Below are 26,232 nucleotides of genomic sequence, written 5' to 3'. Positions count from 1 at the left end.
GGGGGAGAGAGTGAGAAAAGGAGAGAGAGAGAGAGAGAGAGAGAAATAGATGGAGAGTGAGATCGAGATATAGAAAGAGAGAGAAAAGGAGAGAAAGGGAGAGGAGGGTAGGGAATAGAGAGAGTGAGAAAGAATGAGAGATAGAGTGAGAAAAGGAGAGAGAGAGAGAGAGAAATAGATAGAGAGTGAGATAGAGAGATTGAAAGAGAGAAAAGGAGAGAGAGAGAGAGGAGACGGCACACGGAAGAAGAGAACAAGAGTGAGAGCAAACAAAAAATTACATCTATGTATGCATCATCTGAAATCAGTTTACATTTGATGTTATTGGAAGACTATCCCCACACATACACGTACCTGTACATTTAATGCCATGTTTTTGCAGAGAATATGTAGATGCAGTATCGAGAAGCAGTTGCAAAACAAGCATGCCATTACCTTCGCATCTCAATAAGCTGTAACTCTATATCAACATTACTTTCCTTGCATAGTTTTCAGACACATGCTATTGAGCATGGATTTAAAGCAGCAGCTAAAATAAACAAAAACAATATTTTAATTTGAAAACTCCCTTCTTAGGATAAAATCAAACATAGACATGTACTGCAAAGAAAAATGCACCGGTACACATATGTACATGTACACACCATAGAGGTATTCAATACCTGTCTGTAGCTTACTTGAGTGATTTTCTCTCATCAAAACGTGAGTGCATTTTAAAGGTACTATGTTCCATTTGCAGCCAACATCAAATTCTGTAGAACTTTGCAGGAATTATGGATATGTCACATATGTCTATCTGTGAAATTTAATTTTTTTTTGTTTTTTGTATTACATTTAATGAGCTGTGAAGGGTACATGAGCATTTGTCTACATCAATAACCCACTTCTTGTAATGGCCAAAATTAAACTGATTGAATCTTTGCGCAGTACAAAACGTACAACAATTGGTATAAGGGTCTGAAAATCAGACTATTTACCATATAGGGATTGCAATCACGAAAGTCGATTTTAACAACTAACAGTCGTTATTTTCACACGAAAAGACATTTTCAAGCCCTTTCCTTTAGTATTATCTTTCAAATGCCAGTGGAATTGTACCTTTTCATTTTTGTTTGGCCTGTAAACGGGACATAGTACATGTACCTTTAATTCTCAAAGCTTTCAAAGGTATCATAATTTTCCTGATGAAAGATTTGTGAGACAACTATTAAAGCTTAAAAGACAACATAAATGGGAACAAAGAAAGATGAAAAAGAGAAAGAGGCTTGACTTTATCTTTAAAACATTAAAACTTCCTTCTTCCTATCTCCTTTAAATCCTTACATTTTATATCATGTAATTCATACGCTGGAATATGGTTTCCATGGCAACAATAAGACATCTTCATCCCTGGGTCGTGACACTTCATGTTTGGGTGCAACGCATGATCGTTAGCAGAGTCGAAAACGACCCCCTACTTCGCATAAATTCAGGAAAATTCTCCACAAATATGACCCATCTTCGCCCTAGAACCAGATACAAAATGGAGACTCTTAACATAACACTTGGTTTGGTTTATGGAGTACACATTCACAAAGAGTACACGTTCACAAAAAGTACCCTATTTTGTTGAAAATAGCTACAAACACTTTTACATATTTGTGAATATCATGAATATATGACTCCTTTTCATCATAGGACTTTCTTGCTCTTTCATGAACATACCCTCTGTGAGAGCCAGGAGGGTGTTAACACTCTGTTAACTGTTAACGTCCTTCTGGCTCCAAACAGACGATTCCTTTTTTCTTCTTCCAATTCCATTAACAATTCAATGTAGGTGAACGACCCCGAAAAATAACCTTTGATGCGAAGCTCTAAGTATCATGCGTACCCAATTCATACCTCAGTCACACAGCCAAACAAACTCCACTCCGGCCCCAAACTGACCGGTCTTTGGCCATTTGGGATAATGTCATTGTTTGTTCGGTCTATGGTCAGTCTGGTATCGGTTGTGTTGGTGTGACCATGATCCATTCCATGGTGTGACAGAGGTATCAGTACTATCGGGCGAGGTCCCGGTCCAATGACACTCCGGCCCCAAACTGACCACTATTTGACCATTCGGGGTTATGTCATTGTTTGTTTGGTCTGTGGTCAGTAGGTTAGTGTGACAGAGGTATCAGTACTATCGGGCGTCGACCCGGTCCAATACGTGTAACTCACTCACTACAAGCAGCATAAGTTTATATCACTGAGATGACAACGATGACAGGTGGGGTGATTTCAGGAAAGGTTCTCAGGACGGGAGGAGAAACACAGAGTACTTTCATGCCAGACCTAGCTTGGCCAGCGCCATCTGCTTCCGTAGGCGAATGATCTCCCAGTAATTCTTTTCCACTGCAAGATAGTAAAAGTCATTATATTAATGATTATGATGATTATGATGATGACAATAATAACAATAACAACAAAGACAAAGATCTAAAAGAGGGGTAGGGAAGAAGACAACAACAAAAACAACAACAATAATAATAATGATAACAATAATAAACAATACCAAAAGAAGATAGTATTTATCATCGTCATGCATGGGTTGGGAATTCAACACATTATGGAGTGGTGAAAGAAAGTCACAAATAAATAGCAGGGGAGACTAAGGGATCAGAAAATACTTTATAAACATCTGATAATAAATGTTAATGGAAGAAAGAGAAAGATCTAAAGGAGGGGTAGGTTGCAGTTGGTGATTGAGCAGCAGATTGCAGGGTACATACATTTGAGGTATAATATCCTGCCTTTAAGAAGAGAGGTAAGTACATTATTAATTCACATAACACCTCCCCAAAAAAGCAACAACAACAAACAAACATATATAAATATATATATATAAGAAAACTCACCATCATTCTTGACAATGCCTTGTTGGATATATCGTAGATAGGTGTAGAAATCACACACAGCTGCTATCTGTAATGATAACAAATTGAAGAAAATTACAAATACAGTCAAACCTGTCTATAGCGACCGGCCAAAGGAAACAGAAAAAGTGGTCTTTGCAGGCAGGTGGTCTTTGTAGTCAGGTTCCTTTAGTGCATGTTTGAATGAGAAACCATTTCAAGGGAAACAAAAATGTAGTCTTTGTAGACAGGTGGTCACTAAAAACGGTTTGACTGTATCAACAAAACAAAATCTTGACAGTAATAATAAGAAAAATATTGTTTACTAAGTGAAGCCACATCAGCATTGTGCTGCTCTTCTTGAGGGCTCGGTTTATTTTTATGTTTTTTTCAATATATGTAGCGGTTCATATTTGGAGAGTGTCATTAACATATTAAGGTGCCACATGATTTAGAAATTTGGCGACATAGATTAAAAAAAATAATGCATTGTTCAAGAGGTCACCAGTAAAGTTCCTTAATCAAGGGAGAATTTAGAGTCTGTCAAAATGATTCTCAGTTTTTAGTACCTGACCTTAGGACTTCACTTACCCTATTCCTGACCGGTGCGCATATGGAATGCCAGTTCTCACATTCTGTTAGTCTGATGCGGTAATGACATGGCCTCTGCTGCTCGCTCAGGGCGCAACGTCTGTAAGGCCAAATTTAAAAAAAATTGGTCCCCCATGATCCTATTTTTCTTATGTTAATTGAGAGCTGATTTGACGAGATAACCACCTGTCCAGTGACCTTGCAGGGTGGTCTAATCCCTCCTACTTTGGTTACGTGTGCATCAGTTTTATGCTATTCTAAAAGCCCCACCGTACTACTTGTAGCTACTTGCTTCCTCTATATAGAAAACAATCATCCAAGTTTTTTAACGACACGTAGAAGTGGGCTCTCGCTTATAGGGAATTTGACAACATTAAATTTTGGCAAATTTCTTATAACTTAACTTACCACTGCTTTGATTGTAAAAGAGATCTTAAAAACTGTTTTCCAACCAGACAAGTACATATGGGCTATCTCATTACTTAAATAAAACATGTATGCATGTATGTATCAATGCACTGAAGTCAGAAGAAGAACAAGAATTGCAATGACAAGTGGGTAAGGTTTAACTTACTGGTCTCTTTTGAAAATATGAGCTGAAAAAAACATGTCTACATAATAATAATAATAATAATGGTAATACTAATAATAATATGTCTTGTTTCCCCTGGGTAGTCTCATTAGTATTCATACTGTTCTCCCTGAGGGCCCTGCAATCATATCACTAACCTATCATAGGGCTCATTTTGATGACCCATAATTACCTTGGTACTGGAGTCTTAATACTGATGGGTTCTATGCATAAGTGGTTCCTCTCAATGCTTGACTGAAGCTGGAGTGAGAGTTCTGCATTGGTAAAGGTCAGACAGGGTCGGATGTCTTCGGTGAATATCCTCTGGGTGAATGGATTGTTGACAGCAAGCGAGGGCGCTTCTCTCCAACTCTGGAAGTTGTGCAGGAGTAGGGTGTCAACCTGTAGATGGAGATGGGAAAGAATTTAAGTGTACCAATCACCAAAAGATTATTTTTGTCCGTTTGATAGGAGTTCTATGTGGTAATAATATATTTCTAATTATATACCTCTCTTTAGAAATCTAGCCATCTGATTGGTCAAAATTTGAGTTGTTATTTTAGCCATGCCGGCCTACCGTTCAATAGTCTTCTTAAAGATACCCTTTGCCCAGGGTAACAGGCTGCATCAATAAATTGTGCTCAGATACCCATTGGTTCACGTGTAAAAAGTTTCTTTGTGCGAGCGCGGATACAAAATATAGTGCAGTGTGTTTGCAATTCCTGAATGATCTTAACATTCAGGCAACTTTCTAGCGAAGATTTACAGACAGTGTCTCAGATTTTAACCATACTTTACTAAAGAAAACGATAAGGTAAGAATTCTTTGTAGATTTGTTTGTGAATTTGGTATATAAAAGATATATATCGACTGCTTTAATATTCGAAGCATAGCTGTTCCTATACTGGCTCTCGGGGACGTTACATCTCCTAGAGCCTACAGAAACAGCGATGCCTCTCATAGCAGTCAATACATCTATAATATGAGCTACAAATAGTACTTTTATAAAGAGAAACTGCAAGTTTAAATACACTTTCAATTACTATGAAAGCAACTTATAAGTACAGAGCAACAGACCAAGCTCTGTAATTATTAGGATCTCTGTCCAGTAGTGACGTGTTTGTGCCATCGAACTGGATCGACCAAATCAATTGATTCATAATATATATATATGCAATGTTTTTTCCCGTAACATGAGAGTAATTTTAATAGTTTCATACTATTAATTAAATGTAATGTTAACCGTTATTGTATAATTGTTTTAAATGGGGGCACGCTACAGGAGTCCTATCTCGCACCCCGGGGCAACGTGTCTGACACGGCCGGTTGTAGCAACTACTCCGAAGATCAAGATTACATTAATCTTAATTTAAGGAGACACGAACGAACGAACGAACGAACGAGTAGACTATTATGGAATAGGGTTTCTTGTCGGGTTTGACCGTAGTTGCTCAGTAACTTCCGATGAAACAACGGAACAAATATCAAAGATTTTTGTATTGTAGTGTAAATGCAGCTACTATCCATTTTAACAATTTAAAATTCAGATTCAATAAACAAACCTCTTTGGATTCTGAGCTAGGTGACGGTGTTGCTGACCCGTTGGTGTTAGGGGCAGGGGAAACCCCAAGATCAGTTGTGATTGGATCTTGCAGGCTGTGTGTTCTAGAAAAACAAAACAAAACAAACAATCACATTAAAAATAAGCAATTCACATCGTTTAGACATTTCACAGTGTTTGGGGAAGACTTTATTGAAACATGTACATGTTCGAACGGTAAAAATATGGATCGATAGAAAGTCAAAAGACAAAAGATATTTCATTCTATGTTAATCCATTTGGCTTTCAACAGGGCCCCCAACATACATCACAACTATTTTTAAATGATAAAGTACAATCAAAATAGCATAAATATATACAGCAAAAAGTATACATTATAAATGAATTCAATGAAATTGCAAACCATTCAAAATAATACATAATCAATATCAATAATGAAACGGGAAAGGTTGGCTTAACAAAATATGATACAGTGTGTGCAGTATATGTATGTATATATATATATATATATATATATATATAAATATGTTACTTGCTGAGAGTCTTTATATGACAAAGACAAATAAAAAAGCTGAACTATGTACATCGTAAAGTTGAGGTGCAAATAATGATGTCTGTATTATGTATAGCAAACTGATACTTCATATTATGATTTCCCTCCCCATAATATCATTGTACATCACACCTACATGGACATGAACCGTACTTATACAGGTGATACAGTGCATTGAACCCTTGAAAGTTCAACTTTGTCTAGGTTTAAAGTTTTGTGCAAAAGGGAACTATTTATTAATTTGTAAAACTGGGTAGGACTATAAGTTTTAATCTCATATTTCACATTTTTCCTGTCTTATCTCTTCTTCCTTTTTCTTTTAAATATTCTACTCTCTTCTTCTCTCTCTCTTATATTATAATATGCTTTAAAGTACATTGCATTTTGTGTGTGTGAATGAGTATGGCTGAGTGTTTGCAAGATATTTGTATTTATGAATATACATGTAACTCTTTTTTGTTTTGCTTGTTATAGTATGTTTTTATTATATTTGTATTTAATTCTATGTTAATGGGCCCCACTTACAAGCTCTGCTTCTCAGGGGTCCATAGCCTGTCATCATGTTATAATTATTGTTCAAGTACCAGTGTCAATGTAAATTGTTTTTAATGATTGGCTGAATAAATTGAAATTGAATTCAATTGAAATTGAATTGCTTGCCACTGACCTGTGGTGCCCCTGAACACTGAGTCGTAGACTACTTTTGGACTTTCTCAAGATGGAGGGTTTCTTATTGGTGGTATCCTTGGCAGGTAGCAGCATGCTCGGCGTGGACGTAAGAACTAGCATCTTGAGGGCGCCGATCTCAGCCTGCATGGCGTCAATCTAATGAAAGAAATGCAATGAAATCTGCTTTGACAACCACTCATACAAAAGACGATTCATTGATAGAGACTTTATTTATTTATCAGCCTGCAAAGCATTAATACATTGGAAGAAATACATAGAAAGATACTTCCACATGAACTTAAAGACAACCTGTCAATGTTTCTTCCCCATTCCATATTATACTCTAAAATCCATCTTCATGATCACTTTTGTTGTTCCTTTGAACACTGTCCTGTCTTGAAGCCTGTGTTAACATGTACCTGTACATAAAAAGACCACCTGCATAAAAAAAGATCACAGAATGAATACCTTGTGCAGTCGTGGTATACCGCAAAAACAGTAACTTTCACAACTTTTAAAATGCAGCAATTTTTACAGAAAGAAACTGTTGCATTATTTTACCCACCAAAAGAAGAGATGATATCGATCTCAACTTATCTGTGATTGATATCAATTGCAACTATGTACATACCTGTATGTACATACATGCAAGAGATAGGGGTCTGCAAACTTGTGATTGATTGGAGGACTTGCCATTGATTTGGATCAATTGCAACTCTTTATAAGACAAGGCCCAGGTAATGAATGTTTTATCAGTCGTGAGTCCACTACACATACACAGCATGAAATTTTATCAAATCTGCAATACTTTACACAAAGAGAACAGATGAATACCAGGGGAGTGTTTCACAAAGACTAATATCGATTTTAAGTTAGACTTAACTATGGCAGGCCGTTCATGCCACTGTTTACTCTCACCATTTACTGGCACTGGTCTCTCAAGGGACATACAAATCATGGTCTCTAATCTACATAATTTACATCTCTTGATAATTCATTATTGAAGAAAAACATTATCTAAAGATCATAATTGAGAGACCAATGGTGAGAGCAACCAGTGGCATGAACAGCCTGCCATAGTTAAGTCCAACTTAAAGTCGATCTTAGTCTTTGTGAAACACCCCCCTGGTATATGGAAGCATTCTTCCTCAGGCATTTACCTTGCCGTTGGCTTCCTTGAACCTCCGTTCTGCAGCAATTCTCTTGATATTAGCCTCTTGAACCATCGAATTAGCTTCCTGCATGGTAAGGAGTGTAACAAAGAAAGGCATCATCTTATCAGTAGAGGTGTCATGGTCGAGTGGATACGTCGCCGGACTGTCGATCAAAAGCTCCGCGGTTCAAGTCCCGCCGTGGCACGAATGTCCTTTGGCAAGACATTGATCTACATTTGCCACACTCAACCCAGGGGATGTAAATGGGTACCTGGCAGGAATTAATTCCTTGAAATGCTAGAGCGCCATAATGGCAGCCGTGCTAAAGCCAGGGTAATAATCTCCCTCTGCACCTCAGAATAGTTTACTAGATCGATGGCGCATTACAAATGCTGTAGTATTATTATTATAATTATTATCTTCATTTTAATATTTGACACAAAAACAATTTTGTGAGACACACTCTGATTCTATGCAATATTTTTAACTATCATTTTGTAAAATTGGGACCCTGCATGCTCACAAGCAATTTACTTTTAAGGGTACTATCCACAATTTTATATTGGGATTTAATTGCATGGAAAATAAATTACCGGTAGCTGAATTTAAAAGACCAGAATTAATTACAGTAGCTGCATGTTCTCATTTGAAAAGGACACTGTATAATGTACTATGAATAAATTATGTGAACACATGTTATTATCATTGTTTTAATGTGTATTTCAGTACAAGGTAAAAATGCACAATTCAGCCAATGGCTGTGGTGCATCTGTTTTGTGCATCTGATAATCAATGTTTTTTAATTGAATTAATAAAGAAAAAGAATTGAAGATATTTTCTATACCTCAAACAAGCTAGCGGTCAGTTCCGTAATCTCCCTGTCTACCTCCTCCCTCACACGAGATAACTGCTCCACCTCTTCGTCCTTCAGCTGTAACGTCTGAATAAGTAAACAAACAAAACAAACAAATAAATAAATACATTTAAGCAAACACAACAAACAAATACAAAAATCAATAGCCCAAACTCTGTGATGTCTCTGTCAAACCTCTTCTCTCACACAATATAACTGCTCCACCTCCTCGTCCTTCAGCTGTAACGTCTGAATAAGTAAACAAACAAAATAAGCAAATACATAAATAAACACAACAATTTAAAAAAAATCAATCGCCAAAACTCTGTGATCTCTCTGTCAACCTTCTTCTCTTACACAAAATAACTGCTACACTTCTTCAACCTCCTTCTGTAAAGCCTGAAATGAATCATAAACAAAATCAAAGCCGATATAAGAGACAAACACAAAAACTAATCAATAGGCCAATTCATCAAACTAGCAGTAAATTGTGTAATCTCTTACGTGGGATAACTGCTCAACTTCTTTATCATTCAGCTGTAACATATCACAGCAAATGAATGAATTAAAACAAATAAATGAAATACTTACCATACTTAAATATGAAAATGAATACTGTACATACAATATCAAGGAATAGGTAAATAACTAACTAACTAACTAACTGACTAAGTAAACCATCTCACTATTAAAATAACAATAAACAAATAAAATAAACAGATGCCTTACTTAAAATCCTCAATTTTGTAATAACTTGAAAATACAAATGTGTGATATACAATCTAAGGACATTTACTTGCACCAACAAAATGTTTCTAGTACACTGAGCTAAGATTAAGAACGCACTATTTGAAATGTACTGTAGTTTAATCATATGCTGTGAGCCGGCAGGACATAGCGACCTTTTTGCTCTCAGCGGATAAAAGGTCGGAGAGTGGATTTTAAATTGGTTTAGCAGGGCCTGCAGATGGCTGTGAGTACTGGTAGCTTGAGATAGCATCTCATTATGATCCTATCTAGGTACAGGTTGCAAAGCTCAGTACTGGCTCTACATGTGCATGTACATAATGTATATGAGATTTTCCATACAGAGCAAATTGGAGAGGACCTTGCAAGATATGCCAGTGTTGCCAATTCGTGTTCACTGATGACAATTTCAAGAAATCATGAATTTCCTTTTTTTAATCTGATATTGCTCAATCTTTCACTGACCTGTTCCTCTCATTTTTTCTGCTTCTATATTTAAAACCAAATTAAAATCAGGGTTGACTTCCTCTTTAAAGGTGTGTCCCTTTTGCAGGCTGAAAATACAAAGTTGTATGAATCCTATGCTATGGTAGACAAGAGATAATACCAACTAAAACCTCCCCTGACAAGATTAGAACTGGTAATTGCCTTTATGTAGAATTATATTGACCAGTCACCATTTCAAAAATTATTTGTAGAAAATAGTCAGACCCTTGTTCCTTAAATGGTTGTACGTTTTATGCTGTGCACAGATTCACAGCTTAATTTTGGCCATTACAAGAAGTGGGTTATTGATGTAGACAAATGTTCATGTACCCTTTACAGCTCATATTATGTAGTTATTACCAAAGAAGAAAAAAGCCAGTCAGTAAAATGACAGTAACTCAATAGCAGTGGCGGATCCAGGGGGGGGGGGCCCGGGCCCCCCCCCCCTTGAGAAAAAAATCATGTAAAATCACGTGATTTTTACCTTTTTGGGGGGTTGGGCCCCCCCCCCCTGGCGCTCAAGGGGGGGGTGCAAATTGAAATTTTTTTGAGGTTAAAAAAAAAAAGAATGTGCTCACTACCCCCCCCCCCCCCCCCCCCCCCCCCCCCCCCCACTGAGCGAATTTTTGGCCGGCGCGTTTTTCAAATTTTCAGGAGCAAAAAAAAAAAAAAAAAAAAAAAAATTGTGCTCCGTACCCCCCCCCCCCACTGAGCGCGACTTTTCGGCCGGCGCGATTTTCAAATTTTCGGGAGCAAAAAAAAAAAAAAGTTGGGCCCCCTCCCCTAAGAAATCCTGTATCCGCGCCTGCTAAATAGTGTCTGACAGTGAAGTCTAGAAAGTAAACAAGTTTCTTTCCATAATTTTAATAAAATGGAATAGGACACTGCTAATTACGTTTAAATTTCACAGATCATAGGAAACACGTGACATAAACAAAATTCCTGCAAAATTCTACAGAATTTGTTGGCTGCAAAAGGGATTCACTACCTTAAAGCTAGGAGGAAGTAAAGAATTTAAGCATATGGTTATTACCAAGCTCAGACACTTAAAAGGAAATGTGTACAAATCTAAAAGCATTTAATTACATCCTGTAAATACTCAAAGCACATATCCTGTAATTAAGTTTTGATCCTCTGACAAATTTGAAAGGCAATTTCAACAAAGCCTGACAATGATAATGTCTGTAAATACTATGGGGATCGTTTCATATGGCAATAAACTGCACAATTTTCACTTGCATAGTTTTTTTTATCATCTTCATCATGACTCAGAAAGAGCTTTCTTGCAATAATAGTGGATGAAAATTTAGAAATTCAGACACTTGAATTGCTTTGTAATTTTTTGCTTGGTTTTTTTTTGGTCTTGCCATACATGTATCTTGTTCTGTATGTTCTTTTATTTCATTTGTTTGCTTTTCACATTCTAAAACGGAAAACAAAATTTGGTAGGAAATGGAAAATCTGACCACAAAACGCTCAGCCATTGGGATTTGAGCAGTCATAAATCAATGCAATTTAACATTGCATAGCAAGGCATGTAATACTGTTACTGACAGAGTGCATACATGTAACTGCTATGTAAGACCTACACTGTAAGTGGATTCCAATAGTGAAAATTTGCTCCTAAGACTAAAACTTTGTAAAACAAAACATATACATGTAAATAATACATGTACATGTAAAGTCTTTATTTAATATTATTTTTTGGAAGTACAACATTTGTAAATATCATGCCAAATAGTTTTAGAGACTTCAACTCTAGAATAAGTTGAATTTGACCAGTACATGAGTGTAAATATCAATTACTGGTACAGTTTAGTGCTGTAACATCACGGATATCTCCAATTCCGTTTAACCGCCAGTCAAAAACGGACGGTTTTCGGTTAAACGATTAAAAATTATTAAAAATTATTGCCGGCAAGCCAGGTCCGTGTGAAAAAGCGGGAAGGTCTTTCATTTAACTGCGAGGTGCGGTTGAAGGTGCCGATTTGTGCTTGTGAACTTGTCACATATAATAGTAACAATGTCGTTTTTAGAAGAATGTGTAAGATCATTAATGTAAATTAAAAACAGTAGAGGTACGCCATGTGTAAAAATTGGATGAATTATTATTATAAAGTACATATTGAGATCTATTACAAAGATTACTTTCAAACCAAGATGACAGACAAATTGGAGTGTTGTTCTAGTTTCCGAGTGGTGAGTCAACACACCGATTACTGAGCTGGGAGACATTGCCAGGCATAGTGCCAGGTGGAGGGGCATAAATCGAAAATTAAAAAAAATATATATATATAAAAAAAAAAAAAATTAAAAATGATAAAAAAAAATTCTTAAAAAACGGGAAAAGGAAATCGTCCAATTGAAAACGGAATCCGGCATGGGCGGTCGGATACCGGACGGTTAAACATTTGACTACAGCACTAGTATAGTTTATGTTTTTAATGAGGAAATTGCAACATATTCTTCCACACATATCGATGTACATGTAGATGTCAGATAATTATGACATACCGCCAATCCTTGTCATCATTATTTTGTTCTTTTCTTGCTCACCATGTACTGATCACTACAGTGTAGTTCACTACCCACTCAAATTTCATGTTACAAGTGAAACAAATGAGAAAAATGAGAGAAACAATCACCGCCTGGCTGTAGAAGGAGGAAAATATTCTAAAACATATGGTTGGGGATAAATATGTCTAATCTGACTCATCACCATCATCAAAATCATTTTAATTATCATCACCATTAACAATCATCATCATCCCCTTCATCATTATCATCTTCATTTCATCATAATCATCATCATAATCATCATCACCATCATTATCATCATTACCATCACCTTTCTTTTAACCATTCTCATCACCATCAACAAAAGTATGTAACTATTACCATCAACAATTATCATCATCATCATCATCTTCATCACCATCATCATCATCATCATCACCATCATAATCATCATCACCATCATCATCACCATCATCGTCACCATCACCATCATCATCATCACCATCACCATCATCACCATCACCATCTTCATCATCATTATCATCATCATCATCATCATCATCACCAATTACACCATCTTAATCAGAGAAAGCAACTTCAAGGCTTGTTCACATTGATCTACATTTGCCATTCTCCACCCAGGTGTTAATTGGGTACCGGTAGGAAGGAATTCCTTAAAATGCTGTGTGAGTCGAAATTGGCAGCCTAGCATAGCCAGGTAATGTTGGAGCGCCTTGAGGACCCTGCAAGGTCGATACGTGCACTATATAAGAATCCAATATTATTGTAATGTTGGAAAAACTAGGCGCAATATATTTAACGTGTACATGAATGCCCAGGTCATAAGTTATAAGTTAAAGAAATCTGAATGAGGCCTAAATGTTAAAATATCTACTCACCTCCTTTGCCTTCATGAGTTCCTCTTGAAGCTTTTGGAAAGCCAGGGCCTGCGCCTCTGCCACAGAGCAGTTCCTTAAAACTAGACTGTCTAGTCTTAACCTTTGACCTGGTAAGAGGTCGGGAGGATCAACTCTGATGGCAAGATCATCAAGTTCACCATCAAGGTCACTGAGAAGCAAAACAATACATGTTTCTGTCAGTAACTAGATATGGGCACTCCAGCAAAGCATAGAGAGTCGATGCTAATGCATATTGACCTCTAGCACTGCATGCTTGCTGTGAGGCAGGTATTATTAGACCCATACACAAATATACACACCACACAATATCGCATAGACTCTACACAATCCTGTCAATGCAGCTGTAAGCAAAGTTTGACACTAGACTTACAATTTGAATTTTTAACTCTTTATGCGCCACTTAAAAAACCCCCCTGTGCCACATTCTTTTAGGGTCACACATTTCGAGGGAATCTTTATTGACTCTGCTGAATCAAGAGGCTATAACTCTTCACTGGATGATCATGATGAAAAATATTGTGCAGCAAAGTTGTAGACCGGAAAACGTGCTTTTCGATGAACCGTCATTTGTTATATTTTGAATTATCATTTTTATAATAATCATAATTATATAATGTTTAATTTTTCTTATTTACGGCAGTTTTTTATCCCTCTAGAATTTCTTATTTAGCAATGATAAGACATCTTCAAATCGAATCTATTAGAAAGGTGGACTTCTTACCTTTCTTTACATACCTTGCTCAAGTATTCTAACAATTCAGAAGGTTAGTATTTAGGTTGTTGAAGAAAAGAAGTTCAATAGGGAGAGACTTGAAAGTACCCCGCTCAGCCACCCTTGACAATGGGCTAATCTGCCCATTGAAATCCCTATTACCCCAGGTTATTGTCAATGTCCGGTTTAGCGGGGCATGAAAAGGGACGTCGTGGGGATGTTTTTCTTTGTTGTGCCATGATAAGTCAATAAGAAATAAGAGAATGTTATTGATTTTGCCCACTGGTATGAGCATGTAAAAATGGTATAGGCATAATATATTATATGTGATATACATGACATAATCAGCATCTTATTGAAATGTCTCATTATGAATGTTCACCGCATCTGTTCTCTCACCTTCTTTACCCCTCAATAAAATTGATTTCAAGTACATTTATCACAGCCATAGATATACAAAGAAAGAATGAATCAATCTTAAAATATAAACTATATTGCATTGTTTTCCATTTACTTTATTGTGAGAGAGCTTATTATCAGAAATGATTGACGAGTGGAGTATGCAATGAATAAAATATGGAGAACGGACGTGAGAGACATTATGAGAGAGAAATAGTGATATGAAATGAAAGGACTTTACTGTGAATAAAGATTATAAGAGAAAGAGATAAAGATGACGGCAAGACAGGATACATATTGATACGAAAATAACAATAATAATGAGATAGAGATGACGGAAAGAAAGAGAGTAAACACTGATAGCATAAGAATGAATAAAGATAATAAGAGAAAGATATAGAGATGACGGCAAGACATAGGGTACATATAGATAGGAAAATGATAATAATAATAAGATAGAGATGACGGAAAGAAAGAGAGTAAACACTGATAGCATAAGAATGAATAAAGATAATAAGAGAAAGATATAGAGATGACGGCAAGACATAGGGTACATATAGATAGGAAAATGATAATAATAAAAAGATAGAGATGACGGAAAGAAAGAGAGTAAACACTGATAGCACAAGAATGAATAAAGATAATAAGAGAAATATATAGAGATGACGGCAAGACATAGGATACATATTGATAGGAAAATAATAATAATAATAAGATAGAGATGACGGCAAGAAAGAGAGTAAACACTGATAGCATAAGAATGAATAAAGATAATAAGAGAAAGATATACAGATGACGGCAAGACATAGGGTACATATAGATAGGAAAATGATAATAATAATAAGATAGAGATGACGGCAAGAAAGAGAGTAAACACTGATAGCATAAGAATGAATAAAGATAATAAGAGAAAGATATAGAGATGACGGCAAGACATAGGGTACATAATTATAGATAGGAAAATGATAATAATAATAAGATAGAGATGACGGAAAGAAAGAGAGTAAACACTGATAGCATAAGAATGAATAAAGATAATAAGAGAAAGATATAGAGATGACGGCAAGACATAGGGTACATATAGATAGGAAAATGATAATAATAATGAGATAGAGATGACGGCAAGAAAGAGAGTATTACACTCATAGCATAATAATGAATAAAGATAATAAGAAAAAGATATACAGATGACGGCAAGACATAGGGTACATATAGATAGGAAAATGATAATAATAATAAGATAGAGATGACGGAAAGAAAGAGAGTAAACACTGATAGCATAAGAATGAATAAAGATAATAAAAGAAAGATATAAAGATGACGGCAAGACAGGATACATCTTTCTTTCATTAGTTTTATTCATTCTTATTCTATCACTGTCTACTCTCTTTCTTGCTGTCATCTCTAGCTCTTTCATTAATTTTTATTCATTCTTATTCTATCAGTCTACTCTCTTTCTTGCTGTCATCTCTATCTCTTTCTTTCATTATTTTTTATTCATTCTTATTCTATCACTGTCTACTCTCTTTCTTGCTGTCATCTCTATCTCCTTCTTTCATTTTTTTTATTCATTCTTATTCTATCAGTCTACTCTCTTTCTTGCTGTCATCTCTAGCTCTTTCATTAATTTTTATTCATTCTTATTCTATCAGTCTACTCTCAGGGAACACTTTTATCACTAGAGTCTTCGTCACTGCTCGATTCGTCGGAATCAGAGTCCATGCTCCATGCTTCCATAGTAACAAGATCTCGAGCCTCCTCTACACTAAACACACGTCGACGTTTTCCAGCAGGTGCCATCGTAACATCAGTAAAAAAAATCCAAAGAAAACCGCTAAATACACGGTAATTTCGAATGTAACACTATGAAGAAAAACAGTTTACCGGAAAGTGTGCGATGTATACAATGTAAACAATAGTAAACGCAACGCGTGGCTACACACTGCGAGCGGTATTATGAATGTCTAATTGACTCGTATACATCTGTGCAAAAATGCGAAGTTGGCACGCCTACGTCCGTGCAAATCGGCGAACAAAGCAAACAAAGAGTTAAATTATTCTTTTTAACATCAGTAAGTTAAAAAAAATGTATTTTAGTGCTATTTAGGTTTCATCAATTGTCACCGATTTTGAGTGAAATCAGTTGAGTTTTGTACAGTGGTGTTTGAAATGTTGAGAATCAAAAGCACAGCTTTTACTACACAGCCAGGAAAGTGATGCTCCTACATGTATGTGTGGATATGGGTGGATGTTTTGTTTATAATTCTGAATCCTAATTAATTTTTAAACGACTTTAGCATGCATGCCAGGCCTACAGGTGTACCTCTTAATGTAGTCCAATGTGTTTTTTTAGTTTTTTTGTATCAAGTCTACTACAACCTTGAATCATTGAATGTCATCCTTTCAAACTGTAAATCTGAAAATATGATAACCCTGTTTTTTGGATTGCCATCTACATGTAGATCTTTCAGAATTGACACCCCCCCCCCACCCCTCTCCTTAAGAGAGTCCTAGATCCAAACCTGCCCAAAAGCAACAGTTATTTAAAAGTTGTCCCTATAGGGCTTTGAGAGTTTGAGTGCCATTGGTCACTGGTTCCCTTGGGCAACATAAAAAAATGAAATAATATCAATAATAAAAAAAAATATCCAGAATGCCTCAAATTTTGAAAAATCATGTTACTGAAAGATAGGGGTTCCATGATAGGGTTTCTTGATTTCTTGTTCCTCTTTTTCTTTTTCTTCCATTCCCTTTTCATTTTCTTAATTTCTTTTTGTATTTATTTTTCTTTTCTCACTTTTTCCTCCTTTCTTTCTTTTAAGCTTCTCCTCCTTTTCCTTCTCCACCTCCTTCTTCTTGTCTTTTTTCCATCCTTCTTTTTCCTCTTCTTTTTTTATATTCATCAGCCTCCTTCAATCCTTGGATACTTAACAAAAATGTTGTCCCCTTTTGTCTGTTGAAAGCCAATATCTCAACATGTTCCATGACCTACTTACCTCTCTGTTTTATCATTGCAATTGCTGCATGCTCCATCGTTATCATTTTCGGTCACACTCTCTTTCCGGCTCCGACTCCGTTTCTGATGATCATCGTCCTGATCATCTCCAATTTTATTAAGAGGTCCTGGATCGCTGCTAGCCTTTAAACCTTGGTATGCTAGGTTAGGAGCCAGAAAGTGGTTCGGGGCTCCGTCCATATTCATCGAGGCCTAAGGACAAAAAAAGATGAGATTGTTGAAATTTTAGGTAGGGGCCTAGTGTCGGAGCAAACCAAACACGGAATCCGACGAATGGGACCAAGGCGAGAGTGAACGACTATCTTCGCACACCAGACAGGGAGACAATGTTTATCACTTCATATATTTTCGACATGACACTTTACATGTCTCATTAGAAACTAATAAGCCGGTGCCAATAAGCCTTCATGACAATATGTTTAGAGCTCAACTAACACAAGTTCAATGATGGTACTTACATGTAGAGAAAGTTTCGACGTCAGCTAGAAGTAGAAGGCAGAAAGTTTGTTTTGTTATGATGTGTGCGAGAGATCCGCCTCTTTATCTTAGTTGAACAATAGATGGCGCTAATGCAATTATTTTGTAAACGCACGATCGACCGGAGGAGGAAGAGAGATGAAATAAAAAGAGAAGGGGCTTATTTCGATATAGCGATTACAGATTGTATTATACAGTATATATACTCTACTGATGTAGATTTAAAAGTTTAATAATAGAGCATGAAGAATGGAATAAACCAAACTGATATGAAAGGTGGGCAGCCGAAAGGTGGATTCAGGATTGCAACATTGTTAAAGCAATAATGATAGTGATGATAAAGGATAATGATAATAATATTAATAGCAGGGGCGGCAAAGCGTCTTACCCCTACATTGTGATTATATTATCAGGTATGATTTCAATGTTGTTGTTTTTTCTGTACGTGATCATGTACTTTGTACATGGGTGTGATGGGCACTTCTCGCAACAATAAGGGGCACTCTATCACCAGAGATGAAAAAGGCACTTATGACATTGGAAAATGGGCACTTATTACAAAGGGGAAAAGGCAATTATCAGAAGGGAAATGGCACTAATTAGAAAGGATAAGGGGCACGTGTCAAAATAAAAGGGGCCCATATCAGAGATGAAAAGGAGCACTTATTACAGAGTCAAAGGGGCACTTATTACAGAGACAAATGAGGTACCTCTCAAATTTGAATAAGGGCACTCATCGGAGATGAAAATGGGCACTTATAAGAAAGAAAAGAGGGCACACAAACTAAGGAAAAGAGGCACTTGTCAAAATCTAGGGGACACCTCTCATATTTGAAAAGAGGCAATTATAAGAGGTGAAGGGGCACTTATCAGAGGTGGTAAGGGGTACTCCTAGTTCCTGAAATGCCTGAGGCACTCACCTGAAATGAAAAGGGGGCACTTAAGGGAGTTTAATAGAGGCATCTATCTGAGGTGTCAGGGGCATTTATGAGAAGGGGGAAGTGGCTCATATTAAAAAAAGAAAAAGTGCATTAATCAGAAGGAAAAGGGGCACTTATTAGAAAGGAAAAGGGGGCACGTGTTAAAATAAAAAGGGGCGTTTATCAGAGGTGAAAAGTGGCACTCGTCATAGATGAAAAGGGGCACTTATCAGAAGGGGAAGGGGCACTTATTACAAAAGAAAAAGGCACTTGTTAAAATAAAAAGAGCACCTCTCAGACTTGAATAGGGGCAATTATCATAGGCTAAGGGGGCACTCATCAGAGGTGCTAAGAGGCACTTAAAAGAATGTGGAACGGACACCTATTACATATAATAAGGGGCTTTTATCTGAGATGAATGGGGGCACTCTCCTGAGATGAAAAGGGGGACCTATGAGATTTCCCGCATCTATCAGAGGTGTCAGAAGGGGCATTTTTGAGAAGGGAAAGCGGCTCTTATAAAAAGAAAAATTAAAAAAAATGGGCATTTATCAGAAAGGAAAAGGACCACTTCCCCTGCCTATGTAAAAAGGGGACACTTTAGGGGTACCTGAAAAAGTGTGGGGGGACTAAAAAACCGATAGGGGCACTCTCCTGAGATGAAAAGGGGGCACCTATGAGATTTCCCGCATCTATCAGAGGTGTCAGAAGGGGCATTTTTGAGAAGGGAAAGCGGCTCTTATAAAAAAAAAAAAATTTAAAAAATGGGCATTTATCAGAAAGGAAAAGGACCACTTCCCCTGCCTATGTAAAAAGGGGACACTTTAGGGGTACCTGAAAAAGTGTGGGGGCACTAAAAAACCGCCTCTGAATATTAAAAAATAATTGTTGGATTAATGAAGTAATAGTCAGATAAATGTGATAGTCAAATTTGGGGCTTGCAAAAACTAGAGGTCTATGTTCATCAGTACAGTAAACGGGTAAATGTTAGCTGTTAAAACTCACATCTCCCTGGTAGTAGTTTGTTTATGGTCAAATGATCGAAAAATGCTTTGGGAGATAAGATCTGTGTTCTAGATGTATGGCAGAAAAGATAAGAAATGGAGATAGGATTGAAAGATATACAGAAGACATACAGGAAAAGAGGAGGAGAGAGTGTACTCGTGTCCGTTTCACCATTATCCATGGCTCCCTTGCACTTCTCCCATACTCTTTTTTCCCCCAGCTCGGCCTTTTCTCTCTATCCGGCCCATCTATTCCTCTTCCTTATTCTCTATTCCCTCTCGTTCTATCATTCAATTCAATTTCAATTCAATTCAAGGTATTTTATTCACTCACACTATGAACATCACGGACAAAGAGGACAAAATATACAGTTCCTCATTCTACCCTCAACAATTGATGTGGTAGACAAAGGAACATCCCCTCATGGCTATTATGTAAAAATGTGTAGAACAGGTGTCACATGCATATTGTCCGTCATGTTCATAGTGTCACTGTAGCCAAAGGCTAAATCACAAATGAATTTACAGAATTTAAAATACTAAAAACATCCTACAAATTAAGAAAAATCATACACAATACTCTAGAAATATACACAAATTTAAAAAAATGAAAGGAACTATACATGTACCATGATAACATCTAAACATTGCTTACAAACAAAAACATTTTCGGAATTTAAATATGAATCTTTCTCTTCCTCTACTCAATCCTCTCTCCCTCTTGTACCACGCATTACCTATTACAACCTCTTCACGATGTACTTGTCAATGTTGTACATTCATCTTTGTACTGTGACCTTTGTCGTGATACCATTATTTCGCGCTCTTTTTCTCAAACGGACAATGTTCCATTTATTTCTTTCTAACTTTTTGTTTGTGTTAGGTCCATGGTGGAACGTTATTTCCAAACAGCCGGTGTATATTATGAATGAAACGTCCCATGAATATAACAATGAAACGTCTATTTATACAACTATATGAAATTTCTCATTTGTATAACAATTACAAGATGTGTCCCATTTATACAACTAAATATGAAACGCCCATCTATACAACAATAATATGAAATGTCCCAGTTATATGACAACTGTATACTACAGCAGTCTATCAAACTTGAGAAATATCATGGAAGCTGGTATTCTTTTGGAAAATGTATCCTCGAATAGACGGTATAGCTCCCGTGTATACTGTAGGAATAATTTGTTTCCCATTGTAAAACTTTTTCAAACCAAATTTAAGTTTGCTTTACCGTTAGGTTTTCAATATCATATTTCTTTTCTACTCGAGAAATCATAATTTGGACATTGTATAGATGTTTGGTGTTCAATTCAATCATCAACCCAATTATTTTCAGAAGCTTTATATTTTGCATTTACGTTCACCTCGACTTTTTCACTAATTCGTAAGCATAGGCATAATTATATCATATTAAACGTAATGCTTCTACACCTTTCATAAGCGAATAACTTTAAGAACCAAAAAGATTTTAGAAAATCGAACAATCGAGGGAAAGAGTTGTGTCATTTGATTCTTTCTTGAAGTTTTGGTGGTCCTTATAAGGACCGTTTGTGGCAAATGAAACGAAAGTTTCAATTTACTTGGAGGTGGTGTACTTGGTGACAGCCTTGGTGCCCTCAGAGACGGCATGCTTGGCCAGCTCTCCGGGGAGGAGGAGTCTGACAGCGGTCTGGACCTCACGACTGGTGATGGTGGACTTCTTGTTGTAGTGGGCAAGGCGGGAAGCCTCGGCGGCGATGCGCTCGAAGACATCGTTGACGAAGCTGTTCATGATGGACATGGCACGGCTGGAGATACCAGTGTCGGGATGAACCTGCTTCAGAACCTTGTAGATGTAGATTCCGTAGCTTTCCTTCCTCTTTCGTCTCCTCTTCTTGTCTCCGCTAGGCCTGGGGGCCTTAGCCTTCTTCGATCCCTTCTTTCCGGCGGCTTGTGCTTTGGCAGGCATGATGAGTATCTCTACGAAGTAAACGATGAGAATGAACTGCCAAGCGAATCCACTTCTATTTATACAGCGAGCGAGGATCCAGCGGTTATACGTTTATGAAAATTAGTCCGACTGCACGCGAGAAACACCAATCACTGCAAGCCATTCAGCGCGGTTTCGCTCTGTGTACGAGAGAACGACGGCCCCCTGAATTAATTCATTATTCATGAGGTCCGAATGCACGCCTGAGCCACCAATCACACAGAGCGCTCTACGTAAATACGCAGGGCCCCCGCTGTTCGGGCGACACATTTGCATACACCCGTGCAAAAGCATGTGCGTACACTCGCACGTATATGCAAATAATAGTGTGTTCGCTTGCCGTTACTCATCGGCCCCGCATCTGATTGGCTCCCGTTGGATCCTCGCTGTGCGTTTCGATCCTCCACAGACGTATAAATCCCTAGCTCGCACCAATTTGGAAGCATACAGCGATTCTCATCTTACTTGCCATAGCATAACCAAATCTTTCAAATCATCATGTCTGGACGTGGTAAAGGAGCAGGAAAGGCCCGTGCTAAGGCCAAGAGCCGATCTGCCCGTGCAGGACTTCAGTTCCCAGTCGGTCGTGTCCACCGATTCCTTCGCAAGGGGAACTATGCCCAGCGTGTCGGTGCTGGTGCCCCAGTCTACCTAGCTGCCGTGCTCGAGTACCTGGCAGCTGAGATCCTCGAGCTGGCTGGCAACGCCGCCCGCGACAACAAGAAGACACGTATCATCCCCCGTCACTTGCAGCTGGCTGTCCGTAACGACGAGGAGTTGAACAAGCTGCTCAGCGGAGTTACCATCGCTCAAGGTGGTGTCCTCCCCAACATCCAGGCTGTCCTTCTGCCCAAGAAGACCTCCAAGGCCTCCAAGTAAATGGGTTGAATCCTCTTCGGAGCAATCCAACAACGGCTCTTTTAAGAGCCACCAAATTTCCAAGAAAGAAACGGCAGATGCACTCTAATTATGTTTAAATATTTTAATGGTACTTGAGTTACTTTAGTTTATTGTAATCAATTTCTTCTTGTCTTTATCATCTATCTAATTTGCTTAGAATATAGATAGCCACTTGCATTAGTTATTATGTACATCGGTATGATTAAATTATGGAATACCAAAACCTTAAAAATGTTGGTGTGCATGATCAATTTCACTTTTCTAGATGAACTTAAAAGTTACCCAACTGGCTCTCACTGTGGGCTAGGAATAATTAACATACATGCACTACTCAAATTCTGAAAATAAAAACGTATTCAATCAAATATTATAAACAATAAATTATTGTGCATTGCAGATATGCACTCACGGGACGTGAATTCACTCGCCTTTCACCAAAAATGTATGGCGGCTTTTCAAAGCATGCAGCTGGGCTATGAAATATGAACAAAGGGAAATAAGCAGCACGACCAGGGAGGTACCCTGGCACGACTCAAATATTTTTTCAAATGCTACACTAGAAAAGTTTCAGGTGGTCACATAATTTCAAAATCAAATTACTAGGATTTCATTCATGAACCGATCTGAATTGTGGTCCTATCATTATACTAAATCTTTAAAAAGAGTTGTATTTATTTATTTATTCATATGGACAAAATTAATATTGAAATATTTGTGCTACGTATTACCATAATAATAAGAATTAAAAAAATGATATATAGCGCTTGTGACAGAAATTTCAAAGCGCTGTACATTAATCAAGATTACTTCAAGAAAAGTCAATATTCCTAATGGGATTAACATTACTTGAGTTACCAAGAATTAAAAGTATTACTAACAAAACTGAACAAATAACATTAAGAAATGAACATAACATGTAAATTCCTGGGAAAGTTAACATAATAGCAACAATATGTACATGTAATGGATTATTCGGTGTAAGAGGCAACAAAGGGCTATTCCAAATTAATCAGTGATTTTAAATTAAGATAAAGAGCCATACAACATGGTAGTTCCAGCAAAGAGATACAATATCTCCCTTGGTTCCAGTGTGCATAAGTTTATTTTACATATCTTGACATGTTTTAAATTACATAACAAAATACAATATAGACTCTAGTCATGAAAATATTATAATACATGTACTACACAAATCGATATGGCAAATGATACACACACATTATACACACAAAATACTTTTTTTAAATGGTAATAGAAAAAAATCCTTACAATATATCCATCATAACAATTATAACCGGGAAATTCTTGACACCTGGGCCCCGTCTTATAAAAAAATTTCCGACTGAATTTGCAATTATGATCAATCGCATCCCATATCTCTTTATGTACATTATTCATAGAGAGATACAAATTATTTTGGTTTTTCTCAACGCTCAATGTATGTATGATTCCCTAACTATACATTACACAGTCATGTAGTGCGAAATTCAATATTTTGTATTGATTGTCTGTATGTATATTTCTTTTGTCGAGCGCTTTGATAACTCACTCCAAGTTGAATTGCCCTCATACACAAATATTAGTAGTACAGTTGCTGTGCCCTTTGGTAAGGCATTAATCTTCATTACCAGGTCCCTCGGAGAGGACCTAAAGCCGTCAGCCGTCTGGTTGCTTACTTACAAGCATTTATGCTTTCTTAGCAGTCAGGTAAAATAACCACCACCACCACCACCAAAGTCACTGGTTGCGGTTGATATTAATAAAAAATTATATGTCACAAATCGCATCTCTTTTATAATACGGGGTCCTCAGTATAAGAAGAAAAAAAGGGGCATATCAGGGGTCTTACAAAGAGTTGATATTAATCGCAAGTTCGCAACTAGTACGTCCATAAAAGATAGGAGACTGCAAACTTATTATTGGTAAATACATGTATTTCATTTTAATATTTTCCCCTGCTTTCATAATCTACAAAAGAGCATCTTACAAAGGTTGTAGCGCCTTTCAAAATCCTGGTACCCCCGAAGTTCTCAACGCTATTATGATATGACATATGTGTTTTCGTTATAAATAAACCATAACATGTAATAAACACATGCACAACATAATTGTATTTCGCGCGAATTTGTCCAACGGACATGGGGTAACCTTTGCCCCGACAATCTGAGTAATAACATTCGTCATGTTCAAATCTGCACTCAGACAAATGAAACATCACAAAGTCATGATCATGCTGATGAAAGTCCGAATTGCTACTGCGCCCTCTTAGTCCATACTCTTGAAACATGAATAATTATGTTCATTTAGCTTATAACTATATTTTGCCACCTTCAAAAGACGATTGCAAAGATATTTGAAAAGGGAGCTCAAGTGAAGGATTTCAACATGCTGATGCGTATCCCATTCTAGAAATGATGTCGGATTACGTAACGAGCGGTTGTAATGTTCGAGTGGACATTTGAGACTTTTGATGGGACGAACTTCAGCCTGTTGAATCTAAATTATTTGCGAGCACGACAAATAAGAAACAAAACAACAACAAAACGTATCATTTTCAAAACATCGGATTTCACCGTAACTAGGTCCATTATAATTATGTGACTCGGCGGCTTTCGTGGCGTTTATTTAAAATCATGTTTTCATTTCATTTATTTATTTCCACGGTAACAGCAATAAAATGTACATATACTTTACAAGTAATTACAAAACATATATTGTTTATCTGATTTCATGTCAAAATAACTGTTCTGTTGGAAATGAAAAATAAAACTGAAACTGAAACTGAAAGACCAACAATTAAGAAAGATACAAAATCTGGTCATAAATTCCTTAAAGAATTATCCTGTAGCGATAAGTAAATAAATGATGTTGTATAGTTGAGGAAAATATAGAAATAAAAGCTCGTTATTCAGATTCCCTATCATAACTATCATAATTAGTATCATTTAATACTTTCAGGGGGGTGTTTCACAAAGACTAAGATCGACCTTAAGTTGGACTTAACGATGGTAGGCCGTTTATGCCATTTTCTGCTCTCACCATTTACTGGTACTGGTCTCTCAAGGGACGTACAAATCATCGTCACAAATCTACAGAACTTACCTTATTTTGTTGATAATTCATTATTGAAGGAAAAAATATTATCTAATTAAAGATCATAAAGGTGAGAGCAACATGGGCATGAACGCGCTGTCTTAGTTCAGTCCAACTTCAAGTCGATCTTAGTCTTTGTAAAACACTCCTAAGACAACTAGAACACAACGATTGGACAATGGAGAGCCTTCTGTAGCTTAAAGGTAAAGACCAGTATTGGAAACGC

General features: G+C 37.0%; 3 protein-coding genes across 3 annotated transcripts; 1 reads left to right on the top strand and 2 right to left on the bottom strand.

Annotated features, from left to right (window-relative positions):
- Nucleotides 1–1,790: 1,790 nt before the first annotated feature.
- Nucleotides 1,791–18,168, bottom strand: LOC579069 (guanine nucleotide exchange factor for Rab-3A). Its single transcript, XM_779203.5, has 11 exons — nt 18,084–18,168; nt 17,606–17,817; nt 13,478–13,646; nt 8,820–8,915; nt 7,982–8,059; nt 6,820–6,977; nt 5,601–5,703; nt 4,232–4,440; nt 3,468–3,567; nt 2,880–2,946; nt 1,791–2,376 (listed from the first exon to the last, which is right to left on the bottom strand). The coding sequence occupies exons 2-11, from the start codon at nt 17,809–17,811 to the stop codon at nt 2,306–2,308; spliced, it is 1,257 nt and encodes a 418-aa protein (XP_784296.4). The 5' UTR covers nt 17,812–17,817; nt 18,084–18,168; the 3' UTR covers nt 1,791–2,305.
- A 3,452-nt stretch (nt 18,169–21,620) lies between these two features.
- On the bottom strand, nt 21,621–21,992 carry LOC373349 (late histone L3 H2b). The gene is given in 1 exon segment (NM_214554.1): nt 21,621–21,992. A coding segment is annotated over 1 exon segment (372 nt).
- A 473-nt stretch (nt 21,993–22,465) lies between these two features.
- LOC373348 (late histone L3 H2a) lies at nt 22,466–22,892 on the top strand. Its single transcript, NM_214553.2, is given in 1 exon segment — nt 22,466–22,892. A coding segment is annotated over 1 exon segment (381 nt). The 5' UTR covers nt 22,466–22,511.
- Nucleotides 22,893–26,232: the final 3,340 nt, after the last annotated feature.

The sequence above is a fragment of the Strongylocentrotus purpuratus genome, unplaced genomic scaffold (genome assembly GCF_000002235.5).
Source record: "Strongylocentrotus purpuratus isolate Spur 01 unplaced genomic scaffold, Spur_5.0 spur5_scaffold_17, whole genome shotgun sequence".
Classification (NCBI taxonomy): Eukaryota; Metazoa; Echinodermata; class Echinoidea; order Camarodonta; family Strongylocentrotidae; genus Strongylocentrotus; species Strongylocentrotus purpuratus.
This window is presented reverse-complemented; position numbering and strand designations above follow the sequence as displayed.

Coding starts and splice junctions, on each gene's coding strand:
- LOC579069 (XM_779203.5), bottom strand. CDS start 17,811: ATGAATATGGACGGAGCCCCGAACCACTTTCTGGCTCCTAACCTAGCA. Junction 13,647..17,605: donor TGCAATGATAAAACAGAGAG/GTAAGTAGGTCA, acceptor TTTGCTTCTCAG/TGACCTTGATGGTGAACTTG. Junction 5,704..6,819: donor AGTGTTCAGGGGCACCACAG/GTCAGTGGCAAG, acceptor TTGTTTTTCTAG/AACACACAGCCTGCAAGATC.